A 14,983-nucleotide genomic window follows, 5' to 3' on the forward strand; every position below is an offset into this window, starting at 1 on the left:
ATTATCTAAGGTTAAGGGCATAAAAACCATTAACGTGAGTGTAATGTGGAAGGAGTGATAATGTTCACTCTAGAAAATTTAAACCAATTTTCATCTTTTTGGAAATGTAGAAAGTTTATTTAATGCCTTAAGTTTCCCGTTTATATAAACAGGTGTTAAAGGCTGCAAGTTATGTGTTCAGTACATACTACAGTTTGAAAAGGGTTTTTAAACAGTGGTGAGAGAAAAGCTTATTCTAAAATTGTAGAAGGTTCATCAGCCAGAGCTTGGACCATCCTTCCTTGAGCCTAGCAGCCACTTGGCACATGTTCATACCAGCACGTATGAGATCAAGTGGCTCAAACACTTCACTGTGCTCTGCTGTAGCAGACGTGAGGCCCAAGGAATGCTTGTACCTGGTTGCCTGAAGGCTTAGAAGTTTAGAAACATTTGGGAGGGAAGGCAAGGTTAAATCTTCTGACCTGCTCTGAAACTTGAGAAGTTCAACTTTGCATGAGATTGAAAAACTCCAGAAAAAGTTTCAAGAAGCCTTTAGATCACTGCACTGCTATCTGAAGATAAGTTAACCATCTTGACCAAATGGGATGAGAATGAGTACATGCCTGTAGGCTGGCTGGTGAAGCGATACCAGAGAGAGAACTGCTTTGAGGTTCGGTTCAATATTTATTTACTAGGATGACCCCTGCTTTCAAGGAGTTTGCAGACTAAAGAGTGACCTTCAAGGTGGCTTGTCCTCTACCTAGCTGTGGGGTGGAGGTGGGGATTAACCAGCCGAGGGAGGAGAGTAGAAGCAAAGGCGTGAAACAGCAAGGGGTGAAGTGATTACAGCTGAGAATCAAAAGCATAAAGTGTTAATAGAAGGAAATGTCCTATTTCATGTTTAAGTTGAAAATCATAACTTTTCTAGAGTTTCAAGGGGGATGACCCTGGTCAGGGACAGAAGATCTAAATGCTCGGGGTAGGATGCAAAGCCTTCTGGCGAAAAGGACATTAATTACCAGGGCCTGAATACTGAAATCTGAATAACCCAGATTTTCACCAGTGAACAGCTTTTCTTAACCAGTATTAGACTAGCACCTTTCTTCATCCCACCCCAACATTTTCATTTGGAAAATGAGACAGACTGGAGGAAAGCAGCATCCTTGCCTGTATTAAGAAGGATACTTTTTGCAGGAGTTTCCTGAAGTGAAGAAGATTTTTTTTTTTTTTTTTTTAACCAAGTAAAAAGGAGGGTGTGGGCAGCAGTTGCGGGAAAGGACATGGTGCCAAGGTGTATCGTGTCGCTGAGATCTGCAAAAGGACTGAAAACCATTGTTTCCCCCACATTGGTGCAAGATGCCCTGTGGCACAGCCATCACTGACGCACAAAATGCCTTGTATGAATCAGAGGGACTTACTGCCAGGCCCCACTTGGCCTCAGCTGGGTGCCCTTATTCAGGCCCAACCTGCACAACTACATGGCAGCCCTGCTCTGGTCTATCCCTAACTGGATTCCAGTATAAAGGCTGAAAGAACAGAGGTGGTAGAGATGAATTCAATAGGTCCAAGAAGTAGGAGGCAGAATTAATGGGACTTGAAATCTTAAGAAATGTGAGGAGAAAAGGAGTCAAGGCTGATGACTCACAGATGGCTTGGTTAAAACAAAAAACAGTTGCCATTCACTAATAAAGGAGACGCAAGTCTGAGTTGGGGATGAATGCGAGTTCTGTTTATGACAGTTTGAAAGCTCTGTAGGATATCCAGCTGGAGCTAGCTAGCTAGATACACAGGTCTAAGGCACAGGAAAGAAAACCTAAGCAGCAGCATCACTGGAAACCACGGAGTAGACATAATCACCCCAGGTGTGTCCAGTGAAAAGGCAGCTGCCTAGGAAAGAACCCTGAGACTGGGTGGAGTGGAGCATGCAGAGAAGCCTGAAAACAGATGCGATCCTTTATCAAAGTTACTGGGACTGCCCGTCTACTGACGTCTCTGCCCGGAAGACCATGAGCTCCCAAGCAGGGCTTGTTTTTTGTTTGTCTGTTTCTTCTCAATTACTCTATGCATTCTAACTTCCTAGCCCAGGGCCAGGCCTTTGAATTTTCACAGAATTGAGGATCCTCCTAAATCACATCCAAACTTTCTACATCCAAAGTCTACAAAGTGACTGTCAACATTCCCTAATCCCTCACCACGTTTGGTTAAATCTTACTTTACATCACCTCCTGCTCATTAAAGGCTAGAATAATGCTAAATACTAAGCTTATTTGTAGATAAGTACCACTACTAATCACCTAAATTTCGTTATTTGTTTAACTTTTGCTATTCTAACTATGCTCATGACTGCTACTGAAAAACTGGCTGTATAAATAATAGGAACAAAGAAGGAACCAAAATTGCAGTGAAGAGAAAATTATTCTCTGTGCATCTGAAACCTGATCACCATCCTAATCATACTTTATAATTGGACAAATTTTAAGCTACGTTATTTCAGAATTATTGTCAAGGATTCTGAAAACTACAAGCAGCAGGGTGCAGGACCTTTAAGTCAAAACAGACTTGAGGTTCAAACCATCAGTCCATCCCTTATTAGGTATATGTCTTATGAGCAAATTATATTACCTCTGCCTCAGTTTCGCCAACCATAAAATAGGGCTTATGGCCGTTAAGGACTAAACGTAATAATGCTGGAACAGTGCTTCACACAGTGCCTAGCATATGGCAAGCACTTGAGAACAGCCAGCTATTATTTTCATCGTGGAACATTAAATCTCTTTCACCAAGGAGCCAGTCACTTTAAACCTGATCCTTACCCTTTCATCCTAGAAAGACATTTTCACGTTGTTTTTTAACTTCCCAGGCCCCTCAACCTTGGATTGATAAATCTTATCCTTGCTTTACTTCCTTGGTTCCTCTAATCTATCATCTCTGAATTTATCAGAGCTATGGATAAGGAAGAAAAATGTAAAAAAAATCTGAATTTTTCAGATGTTCACTGCATAGGTAATGGTCTTGTAACTGGCTGCTCCTATATCGGTACCCAACATCTGGCCTCCCTCAGAACTCTGAGTGGACAGCGTCAGCATTCGGCTCAGAAGGATTAGGATTTGAAGAATCTGTGTTTGAAGGACTCGGCTCCCCAACTGGCTCAAAGGGTCGCAAGTTCGCATAAGTCACCTCTTGGGCCAGCTGCTCCAGGGAAGGGCGGCCTAATACCAGATTTCGAAGTGAGATACAAGTCATCAGAAAGCTGAAAAAGAGGGAAAAAGCCAGCAATCCAAACTCCTGTTTCAACATAGTATGCATTCCAGCCAAAGCCCTTAGGGGACACCTGGTCCTACTCCCTCACCCAGGCATAAATGAGACTCTCCCCTCAAGCACCCCAACATCCCAGTTGGAAAGGCACCCCACTCCTTATACAGTCTGGTAGAGGACTCCAGGGTGGGGTAGGAATAACCCACAGGGAGGCCGGAGAAAACCTGAGGCAGAACAAGACGGCGGCCATCAGACACCACTTACTCTCCCATTCAATCAGGGAGAGGAGAATGGAGAGGACAAAAGGGAGGAATTTAGCACTGGATTGTCCTTTCCTGGGAAACAGTCCCTACTGTTACCCTCACCAGAGAAAAGTTACTCAGCCTGCAAACGTCTGATGGCAAAGACACGTACTGCTGTGGGTAAAACTTACCTGCGGCGAAAGACATAGAGCTTTCGCAGCAAGAAGCGGAGGAGTCGCTTGTGGAAAGGGGCATTTCGCCGGCGTTCGATCTCCTGGAGCCTTTGCTGGCGTCTAAGAAAGGTCTGAACCAGTGGTGTTGGCTCAGGGCCCCCTTTGACTTCCCCTTCCAGCAGAGGTTGCAGCTCTGGAGGCAGAGGCTCTGTTTCTGCCCGAAAGAGGGCAAAAAGAGGAATCACTGAGAGAGAGAGAGCATTCTCTCTCCTAGAACTCCCCTTTCCCCAGCTAGACGCTTCAAGTTCATTCTTTAACGGCTAGATCCTCACTCACAACACTGACTTCTTGTAAAGCGGGCTATCTCAGCCCAAATCTTCATATACTCACCACTTCCATTCTCCACCTTCTCTTTCAATTCTTGCAGGTATGCCAGGTCTTGCTCCAGTGCAAGCTCTGTAGTGTTGACATAGATGTACATGTAGCAGGAAGGACTGGGTGACATTGTATACACCTTATGATACTCACCAGCAGGCAACTGAAAAGAGGGGGAAGAAACAGATCTCTTTCACCCTCTAGCCTTTCCCTAGCCAGCCTATGGCCTCCCTACACTGTACCCCGGCCCAGACATCTTTTTTCTTGTGTGCTGGAGTCCAAAGGAACTGACCTCTAGAACCCTGAATGAGGCTATTCACAGCCCCCCTGGGGCCCTTGCTTTTTGAGCTCCCACTGCGTTATTGTCATGTTAAAGTATTTTGAGTCTGTAATAAATCAACTCTACTAAACTTTTATACCATTGTTTTTTTCTGTCGTTTTTGTTTTATTTTTCTAATATTTATTTATCTATTTGGCTGCATCGGGTCTTAGTTGCAGCACGCGGGACCTTTATTGTGGCACGCAGGCTTCTCTCTAGTTGTGGCGCACGGGCTCCAGGGCGCATGGGCTCAGTAGTTGCGGCACACGGGCTCTCTAGTTGTGGCGTGGGCTCAGTAGTTGTGGCGCAGGTGGGCTTAGTTGCCCCACAGCATGTGGGATCTTAGTTCCCCAACCAGGGATCGTACCCACGTCCCCTGCATTGGAAGGTGGGTTCTTAACCACTGGACCACCAGGGAAGTGGTGGTCCCTCTACCACTGTTAATTCAAGCAAAATACCTGCATTTTTTCTCCCTCCTGAAGAGTCTGGTTCTTCTGTTCTGCCACCAGCTCCACAGTTACCTCTCCCTGCAGCAGCTGGATGCTAGTGTTGCCCAGGTCTTCGCTCACAAAGTTCTCCAGGTGCAGCCCTGTCGGGCAAAAGTTCCCCAACCCACCCCATGGTGGAGTGAACTCACCCCCAGCCGGAACAGAGAAATCACACCTTCACCAACACCCCCCACCTCGGGTTTCAAAAACTTTCCTCCCACCAGGAGAGGCCCCTCCTCACTCCATCACACGCCATATCCCTGGCCAACGAAGCCAAGAGGGAGACAGCAAAGCCTCCTTGCTCTCCTCCGTACCAGGGAAATCTGCGATGAAGACCACCTCAGTGTGGTTGTCCAGGCTGCTCTTGATTTCCTGTAGTTTGGTTCTCCAGGGAGACAGGTCCATCAGTAGCGGCTGCAGCCAAGGTGTACGCTGGAAGGGGGACCAGGTAGCCTGCACGATGTCCACACGAGGGTCAAAAATCCTTAGGAAAGAAAACCATGTTCTAAGGAAGCCAGAGCCACCTATGCACTGGCATTTCCGGTTCTGTTCTTTTCATCACTGTTCCCAGATAGAGGAAACAGGGTTTTTCAGAAAGAAGAAATGGCCTACGTCAGCATGTTATGGCCAGTTTGGGACAGAGAGAGGAGGGGAAAGAGATTCTGCAGCACTGGGAAGAGTGGGAGTTAGTGGCCACCTGACAAGAGCTGTGATAACAGCTTCGAAAAGAATAAGTGCATTACCTTTTCTTCAGGATGATGGTGCCCCCTGCTGGAAGCAATCAGCTATGCCCACAACCAGGTCAACAGGGACATGCACCTGAGGACAGCCTTTCAAGCAAGACAACACTGGGGAGCATGGGGTATTCATCTTGGCAGAAAGAGCTGGACTTCATTTCTCCCCCTTCTCTGCTCCCCTTGCCCACCTCTGCTGGAAGCGGTCATTGATGGAGACCCAGATATCAAAGTAGATCTGGGGCTCAGTGACATTGTACTTGGGAAGCAGGCGGCTCAGGCAAGTGGCATACTGCTTCAGCATGTCCGCATGATCCTTCCAACGCCGGCTCTGTGTGAATACCTGCCCCAAACCCCCACGTTAGTCCCACCTCATTGTTACGGAGCCTCTGGATAGGTCATGCAATGCCAACGGCACAGAGACACCCCTGCCTGCTGCCAGTTCTGACAGAGAAACAGCAACAACAAAACCACACAAAACTCGCGGGAAGAATTCCTCATTGCTGGGCTAGTGGTACTCACCTTTCCTAAATCTCATCTCAGTTCAGGGAAGTGAATGACATCGCACTATTTCAACCCCCACCAGAAAGCGCTCCACGGGGCTCCAGAGAAAGGGCAGAGTGGGCCCAAATGTGTTTTATTTCATAATTGTGTTTATGACCAAACCAGATCCCAAAGCTCAAGGGGGCCTCTGAAGGCCAGTAAATTGTCAGCATCAGACATCTCACCCCAGGGTTGAGGTAGCCCAGCTCGCCGGTGCGGCCATCACGGTAGGTGATCTTCACGTGCTGGTGGGAGCGGGAGTGCACCATCATGTCCCAGGAATAGCCGTACAGCCCGTTTGTCCAGTTGTTATAGCCCTGAGGAGGCAGGGCAGCGGCAATCAGCTTGATGGTCCTCACGCTGACACCATCCTCCACCAAGGGAGGTCTGCAAGACCAGCCCCGTTCTCTCTCGGTTGCCGTCACCTCCACCGCTATCCAAGGTTAACCCCCAGCCCACACGTACCTGGGTGAGGAAATGGGAATAGGGCAGGAAGAGCTGCTCCAGGAGGTAGAGCAGGGTGAAGGCGGCGCCCAGCCGATGGCGCAGCCCCGGCTTCTGACCACCTTTGGCCCGGCTCCTCTTATACACGCAGGAAGCACTGGGCTGGGGGGCAGTCCTGAGGGGCAGCAGTTCTTGCAGCCTTTTCGGGCAGTGAGCCACCAGCTTCCGAGGCCACTCGGGAGAGCAGAAGAGAGGGCTGCTGGCCAGCATGACGTAGGGGAACATACCTAGAAAAGCAGGGAGAAAACCAGCACGTCGGGAGTTTGCCCGAAGGAAAACGTGGGTAATCGCCTCAACCCCCTTCCCCTAGGCAGCCTTTCCCAGGTACTCCACTGATGATGAAAGAAGTTCTCAACTCCAGTCTATTTCTCCCCGGAGAAACTTACTACATAACGTACTTGCTGAGCCCGGAAGCCGCCAGCCGCCTCCCTGTTTGTTTCCATCTCACAGAGACCGTATCCGGCTCAGCTTGGCGCCCATCCCTGTCACCACCTCCCACTGCCACACGTGCCGCTGGCTTGTCCCTCCCCTTCACACCTGTGGTTTCCTATTTCCCACCAGACTACAGGAACTGACCAATGCTGAAGAGCTGGGAATTCATGCAGTGGAAGTAGGACACGAAGAGGAGGCCAATTGATCTTGAGGCATCAAAGAAGAGCAGGAAACCGGCAGAGAGGTCGAGCAGCAGTCCGCACCAGTGCACCACCAGCAGACTAGTCATCTCCTCAGACAATACAAATCTGCCGACACCAGGGTCAAAGGTCAGGCACCAGCACTCACGGCACACTCACAGCAGATGTACCTCTGCTACCCTGTCCTTGCTGCAGGATCCACCCCAGCAGGTGGGTGGAAGAACTCTGCACAAATACATCCTCTGGTAGGGTTTTCCAACCCCTCTTCATTTCCACATACTTTAGGTGGCCATCTTTTTTCAACATACCCTATGTAATAAGCAAGAGTGCATCTCCGAGGGCACAATTTGATGGAGCAGTGTGTGTTGTGGCGGGCAGGTTCGTCGTGGAGGTTATACATGAGAAGAAACTGTAATAGGGGAACGCTTGGCTAACATCATCATGGTGTCAAACTTTAGGAACTGGGAGATGACAGGAAAGAGGGAGAAGAACAAAGTAAAACAAGAAGAAAGAAGAAATGGGAGGAAGAGTGATGTCAGAGAGGAGCAGCTCTGTTTTGGAAAGAGTTGGCAACAATGGTATTGTCGGGGTAAGGGGCGCCGACTGCCCATCTGCTCCACACGCCGGCCAAGGAGTCCCGGCGAGAGGCTGGGGTGGCCACCCGAGGACAGAGGCACCACCACAGCAACTGCTGGGGCCACTGCCTCACTCACCAAGCCACCTAGCCCTGGCGCTTTCCTTTCCTTTACTGCTTTTCCCTTTGTTTCCGCCCACACTGTAAGTCTCCCAGGGGCAGCTAGGCCTAGATCTTTTGCTACCATCAACTCTGCCTTCCGCAGAACAGGGAGGTGAGTGGACAGAGGGAAACACGTGCAAATTCAGGCAAAGTGGGAAGAGCAGCCGTGACTGCAAACCTGAGGGAGTCAAGTCCCCCACTCTGCACCTGGGCCACATGAGGCCTCTTGCCCTGCCGCTCACTTGAAGGGACTGAAGAGCCAGTGCCGGGACAGGTATTCCATGGAGTAGCCTTCCACCCAGTCTGCGTCCAGCTTTTTCACGCCCGCAATGAAGTACACAATGAAGATCTGCAAACACAAAACGAATGTTCAAACAAAGTCAGAACCCTGTCCCCTACAGACAGTCACAAATCAGTTCTGATGCCAGTTCAGGGCCCAAGGGAGACTAGATCCATTCTTCCATTCACTCATCTGATATATTCACTCACCCGACATCCTACAGATGCCAGGCACAGTACTAGGCACCAAGGAAAGTCATAACGTTACTCTTTCCTCATGCGGATTCTAATCCAGCGGGAACAAAGCTCGACTCTTTCTATGACAAGGTGAGAGACCCCAGAGATTAGGGGGTTGGAAATGGGAAAGCCAGCCCAGCTTTCCAGCAAGAGGGGGAAAAGAGAAGATCCAGGGAGGCAGAGCAGAGCGTAGTCTGGCAGTGGGACAGCCGTGCTGACAATGGCTGTTGAGAACACCTCCCCCTCTCCTGAAATCCTGTACCTGGCCACGCAGCACAGCATAGTTCCAAAGGGGCACGTGGGCGTTCCGCTTCCGGGCATTCAGCAGGCCATCCACAGACCTGCAGCGAGGGGGAGAAGGATGGAGGACAGCTTCTTAGTCCAGTCCCATTTCTACCTTGGGACTGGTAGAAATGCTTTTTAAGTGTAATGCTCTCTCTATCCCAGGACGTCTCCCACACCTTCTCTGGTCCTCTGGACTATTCTGAGGTCCTTTAGAATTATATGAGCATACTGCAACAACGACTATTTCAAGTCACAACAGAAATATTACTAGTGAGTTATAACAACAGAAAGTTCAGTGTTTACCATTCGTTTAGTTAGCAAATTAGTTTCTCCTAAAGAAATAGATTGGGAACAAGACTAAAATGCTAGAATATGGCTGAATATGAAAAAGAACGAATTTGAGGCAACATTTGAAAAGCTAAAGGTGTATGAAAATATATATAGTGCATTTAAAAACAAGTTTCAATTTCCAAGACAAACTGACACTTCATAGACATGGATGCTAGGATCTAGTGCCAGAGGGTACCTGCTAACAGCTTACCTAGGCTAAGAACTGATAAAACCAGGCTACTAAGATTAGATGTATTCTGGGGAGGCAGAAGCAATGTAGGTTTTCAAGAAGACACAGAATGAGCAGAGAAGCCAGGAAAGGGGCAGCTTACACTTGTGGTCAAGAGCATGTGAGCCTGTAGTTAAGGAGACCTGGAGTCTCACTTACGCCTCTTACATGCTATGTGACCCTAGGCAAGTCCTTTACTTCTCTAAGCCTTAGTTTCTTCATCTATAAAATGGGAACAGCACTATGGACCTCATGGGGTTATAATGTGGAAAAATTAACAAGTGTTTAGCATAGTGCCTGGCACGTGGAAAGCCTTCAGTAAGTGATGGATATTTTTTCAAACTGTGTAAAAGTCATAAAAATGAGACTTTTCAGGAGTATTCTGTCAAAAGTGCCTCTTTGTGATGACAGCTGGCCACTCTGAATGAATGTAAAGGTTTACAAAAGGAGTATCTGCATGTGTGTGTTGATGAAAGAAGTTTAATTAATGACTGATAAATCACCAACAAATCCAATGTTTGAGATTTTTTTCCCCCTATACTCATGTTACTGACAGCTCATATTCGCTTTTCACTTAATAATGGGAGAACCCTTAAAGGTCATCTGCCCTGCCACCCTGCCTCCAAATCCCTTCTCCATCTCCCCTGAGAGATGGTCACCTGAGCCAGACGTCGAGGAGGGTTACCTCCTCCCGGGACAGCACTGCTCAGCAGCCCTGGTGGGCCCTCTCCTTCTGACATGACTCTGCCCCACAGCAACTTCTACTCTTGGCTCTAACTCTGCCCCTCTGGGCTCACACAGAGAAAGTCTGCTCCCTCTTCCACATGACCACCCTTGTAGTATCTGAAAACAGCTATGTCTGGCTTTACTCTTCTCTTCTTCTAAGAGGATTACAGGAAGTGGATAGATCAAGGCACCTGGAGAGATAGGGAAAGAGTGAAGAGGTGGGAATGGAGCCATTTTGCTTTTTTGTCACCCCAAGAGCCCCAACCTCATGGACCCTTCCCTCTCCCAAATCCATCCAAATCAAAGTGTCACCCTGTAACCACACTCTGCAACGCATGGCTGAAAATACGTTTGCTGGGACAAATTCTAGGACCTCACCGGGCCCCTATCTCTGGTAACCATCCTGACGCAGCCAACCCCTGCCTCTTTTCCCCAGACTCATACCAGTAGCGGTTTGCATCCATGAACGTCAGCTGAAAGGCCAACAAACCATACAGATAGGAGTGGTTGTTCCACGATGTCTTGTCCAGAAGAAACACATACCAGTATGGCAGCAGGAATAACACACAGCTTATCCGGTAGCGCAGGCCCAGCATCATGCCCAGTGCCCCTGGGATTTGTGGGGGAGAGGATTAAGAGGTCAGAGGGCCACTACAGGCCCAGCTCCCCTGGGACAGGCTGTGGGTAGGATTAGGAAAGGTCATCAGACATTTCATAACCGGGTGAAAATAAATTTCAATTAAATGTTATTTCAACATTTTAAACAGAGTTACGGGGTCACAGCTCAGATGACACACAGGTCAGCAGGATGAAATTATAAGTCACAGAGGAAGTGAAATAAGAAACCCGAGACCTTGGTCATTCACCAGCATGCTTTGTATTTCTGGGTTTTGGGTAGGCCAGTCAATACTCCCATCTCTCCTCAGTTTCCCTCACCCAGAAACATGATGGTATAGACCAGATACATCCAGTCAAGTGGCAGTGGCTGCAGGGCGTCCAGCAACGGGAAGCGGCACACCTCCAGCCCATCCAGGTATCTTCGGTCCAGGGAGCTGAGCCCCCGCTCCTGGGGAATGTCCAGCACCATCATCAGCCCTGAGAAGGCAGAGGGGGAGGGGGCCGTTAGGCCTTAGCAAAGCGAGCCGTGGAACACGCTGGAATACAGTCGAGCACACCCAGCTCCAGGGTCAGACTTCTTTCCAAACCCCGGAAAGAATTCATTCAACAATAATCACAGAGCGCCTACTCTGTGCTAGGCATTATGCCAGTTGTGTGATCTCAGACAGCCACTGCACCTCACCGAGCCAATTCCCCATTTGTGAAAGGGGGCTCATAATATTTTGCAGGGTTTCAGAGAAGATTAAATGAAAGAAGTGTACAAAATGTGATCAAAGCTGTTCAGGTTTTGATAGCAATATTTGTAAAGGTCTGTCCTACTGGCTACAGAAAGTGCTCTGGGGTGGTGCTCCTCAACCTCCTTTACTTCCTGGCACACCTGGCAGAGCAGTGTCTGGCCAGCACACTGGGGCAAAGAGAAGGGGTACTCAGGCCAGGAAGGCATCTCCAGTTAAGGCAAGATTTCTCAACCCCAGGACTATTCAGTTTGGCCTGGTTAATTATTTGCTGAGAGGGCTACCGTGTGGTTCATAGGTCATGCAGCAGCATCCCTGGCTTCTGTGTAGATGCCAGTAACCACCTATTCCCTTCCCTCCCACCCCCAAGATGTGACAAATACAAATGTCTACAGACATTGCCAAATGTCCCCTGGAGAGCAAACTCACTCCCCGTTGACAAGCACAGAGATTAATATCTCAGCATATCTGTAACCCATTCCAAACATACATGCTGTGGCCTATGAGTTAGAAAGATCTGGATTAGGGAGTCACAGCCTAATTGTCTGCCCTGTCACCCCTGCCATTTCTCTAAAGTCTAGTCCTTAGCATACTTACTGGGCAACTTCATGCCACAAATAAAATGGGTTCCTGTTCCTCTACCTCTATATTTCCTATAGCCTCAGACCAAAGCATTTCTGGTCTCCAAACCCTAACCGGAGACAAAACTGGGTCACAACGACCTCTTCCAGGATATCAGTAACTTCAGTTCTTAGGAAAAGGAAGGTAAGTCCACTAAGCAAGTAAGTATCCAAGAAATGGACAAGGGACGATTGTCATTTTCCCACCCCCAACCACGCTGGCCCCTCCCAGAAACTGGACTTACCAAAGAGAAAACGGAAGACTGCCAGGCTTGCAGGATCTGTTGGTCTATTCAGCAGGGTCACCAGCTTCCCCCAGCTGGACACATCTGTCCACTCAAAACCCAAGAGCTTCCCCATTCGGCTGCCCTGACGGCGCCCTGAGGTCTGTCCAGCCTTATCTTTCTGTACTTTATCTGCAACCGATAATTGGAGAAAGTTGTGGGTGCGCGTATGGGAATGGAGATGCTTTAAAATAGGCTCCTCCTCAAATCACAGAAATCACAGGCCCAGGTCTTCTGCCTACCTGGATTCTCCCACTGATCTCCGACTACCCGAAACATCCCTGCAGTGCAGCCCCTCCTCCAGGATTCCCCAATGCCCCAGAACCTTTCTCAGACAGCAGCCCTCTAGCCGCAAAGCGTCCTGAATGTCATCACTACCCCGAAGCCGAAGACTGCAATCTCTCTCTACGGCTCCTTCCCATCGGAGGCTCCCTTCCCCAGGTCCCACAGGGAAGCCCTCCGGCCCCCACCCCTCTGAAACCCGCGCCCCTCTCTATCCGCCACAAGGCGGGGCTCTGACCCTACCTGAGTCGGGCGGAGACCGCGCAGACCGAGCAGACACCGCCATGGCCTCGGGGAGGTAGGTCGGCCACAGAGACAGCGTCCGAGTAGGTGGCGTCGCGAGGGAAAACTCCCCTAAGTCCCGCCTCCCCGACACCACAGCACCCGCGAGGCCGGCCGGAAAGTGCCGGGACTGTCGTGAAGAGCCCTAGTCGGCCGCGCCGGCTCCCTGCTTGGCGGCAGAGGGCGGAGCGAGGAGCCTTGGGGCGGGGCGAAGCGGCCGCGAAGGGGCGTGGTCAGGCCCCGGCCTCCCCTGTGACCCAGGAGGAGCGAAGATGTCACCGGGCCTGCCTCTCTTCCGCCGAATGACCAGTCTCTTCCCTGAGGCCTCCCGATCCCTCTCCGCGCTTTCCACCTAAGAAGACTCCGAGATCCCGCAGCTTCCCTGGGTCACTCCCCGCACCCGTTAGGCCTCTCCAGACGTGAGCAGCGAGGGCGCAAATGTCAGACTCTTCCCAGAGAGGTTCCCGCCGAATTAGGACGCACATGGAAGGGCAGCCCCGGTCTAGAGACTGTGTGCAAGTTTCTTTATTCTTTCTTCCAGTACCTGCCATGAACCAGAGGTTTGAAAGCAGCAGGGGAAACCGGAACAACATAGCTGCAGAGGGTATGCAGAGTAGGGGCAATGAATAGAGTGGTCGATCAAGGAAAGTCTTGAGAGGTGAGTCTTGAACAGCATTGTAACATCTAATTCTCTGCACTGGGATTGACCAGCAGGATCAGAGGAAGGCATCTTAGACCAGGGGTTCTCACATTTTTTTAGTCTCAGAACCCCTCTACACTGATACACACGTTATGGAGAACCCTAAAGAGCTTTTTGTTTATAATGGGTTATATTTTCCCATATTTACCGTATTGGAAATTTACACTGAGAAATGTTTAAAATATGTATTGATTCACTAAAAGAAAAAAGTAATAAACCCATTACATGTTTATATAAATAACCTTTTTAAGAGAAAAAGTATATTTTCCATACCAAGAAAATACATGAGAATAGTATTATTTTACATGCAAATCTCTTTGATGTTTGGCTTCATTGAAGAAAGCTGGATTCTCGTATCTGCTTCTGCATTCCATCTGTTGTGAAATGGTGTTGATTGAAGTATGTGAAGGAAACCTGGCCTTACAGATACTTAGTTGGAAAAAAGAGAGCATTTTATTTTTTTTTTTTTTTTTTTTTTTTTTTTTGCGGTACGCGGGCCTCTCACTGTTGTGGCCTCTCCCGTCGCGGAGCACAGGCTCCGGACGCGCAGGCTCAGCGGCCATGGCTCACGGGCACGCGGGATCCTCCCGGACCGGGGCACGAACCCGCGTCCTCTGCATCGGCAGGCGGACTCTCAACCACTGCGCCACCAGGGAAGCCCAAGAGAAGCATTTTAATAGCCTGTTTAGATAACTGGATATTCTTTTGTACCACACCAAAACTTACAAGTAGTCGTTTTTTAAAGGTTAGTCAGATGTGAAATTGAAAATCATATAATGAACTTTATGCTCTATTACGTTAAAATCATTGGTGTATCTTGCGCTTTGAATGGACCTTTTACTCACGCATGATTTTGTAAAACATGCATGGTCATTTGGAAAACATTGCTTCACTGAGTTACACAGCTCTTTTAAATGCAGAGCCTCTTAATGTGGAGCAACAGGAACTCTGCTTCCATTACTCGTGGGACTGCAAAATGGTACAGCCACATTGGAAGACAGTTTTGGCATTTTCTTACAAGACTCCACATACTCTTACCATGTGATCCAGCAATTGTGCTCCTTGGTTATTTACCCAAATGAGTTGAAAACTGATGCCCACACAAAACCTGCACGTGAATGTACAACAGCATTATTTATAATTGCCCAAACTGGAAAGCAACCAAAATGTCCTTCAATAGGTGAATGGGTAAAATCAACTAGCACATCCATATGATGGAATATTCAGTGATAAAATGAAATGAGCTATTAAGCCACAAAAAGACATGAAGGAAGTTTAAGTGCATATTGCTAACTGAAAGAAACCAATCTGAAATGGCTACATACTGTGTGATAACCTGGAAAAGGCAAAACTATGGAGATAGCAAAAAGATTGGTGGTTGCCAGGCATTGGGGGGG

General features: G+C 48.6%; 1 protein-coding gene across 3 annotated transcripts; it reads right to left on the reverse strand.

Annotated features, from left to right (window-relative positions):
* Positions 1 to 2,029: 2,029 nt before the first annotated feature.
* GGCX (gamma-glutamyl carboxylase) lies at positions 2,030 to 12,963 on the reverse strand. Of its 3 annotated transcripts, none has more exons than XM_024743865.1 (15): positions 12,848 to 12,963; positions 12,284 to 12,454; positions 11,003 to 11,161; positions 10,511 to 10,676; positions 8,759 to 8,837; positions 8,223 to 8,329; positions 7,189 to 7,352; positions 6,574 to 6,839; positions 6,294 to 6,425; positions 5,757 to 5,908; positions 5,146 to 5,315; positions 4,802 to 4,932; positions 4,040 to 4,187; positions 3,668 to 3,863; positions 2,030 to 3,229 (listed from the first exon to the last, which is right to left on the reverse strand). In XM_024743865.1, exons 1-15 carry the CDS (start codon positions 12,888 to 12,890, stop codon positions 3,037 to 3,039), a joined length of 2,277 nt encoding a protein of 758 aa, XP_024599633.1. In that variant the 5' UTR covers positions 12,891 to 12,963; the 3' UTR covers positions 2,030 to 3,036. The 3 variants fall into 3 exon arrangements, 2 of the variants coding, with proteins under 2 accessions (XP_024599633.1, XP_024599634.1); XM_024743866.1 differs by having other exon boundaries at positions 3,037 to 3,229; positions 10,610 to 10,676; XR_003003127.1 differs by lacking the exons at positions 2,030 to 3,229; positions 3,668 to 3,863; positions 4,040 to 4,187; ... (4 more) ...; positions 6,574 to 6,839; positions 7,189 to 7,352 and adding an exon at positions 10,000 to 10,257 and having other exon boundaries at positions 8,272 to 8,329.
* Positions 12,964 to 14,983: the final 2,020 nt, after the last annotated feature.

The sequence above is a fragment of the Neophocaena asiaeorientalis genome, unplaced genomic scaffold (assembly GCF_003031525.2).
Source record: "Neophocaena asiaeorientalis asiaeorientalis breed wild unplaced genomic scaffold, Neophocaena_asiaeorientalis_V1.1 scaffold114, whole genome shotgun sequence".
Taxonomy (NCBI): domain Eukaryota; kingdom Metazoa; phylum Chordata; class Mammalia; order Artiodactyla; family Phocoenidae; genus Neophocaena; species Neophocaena asiaeorientalis.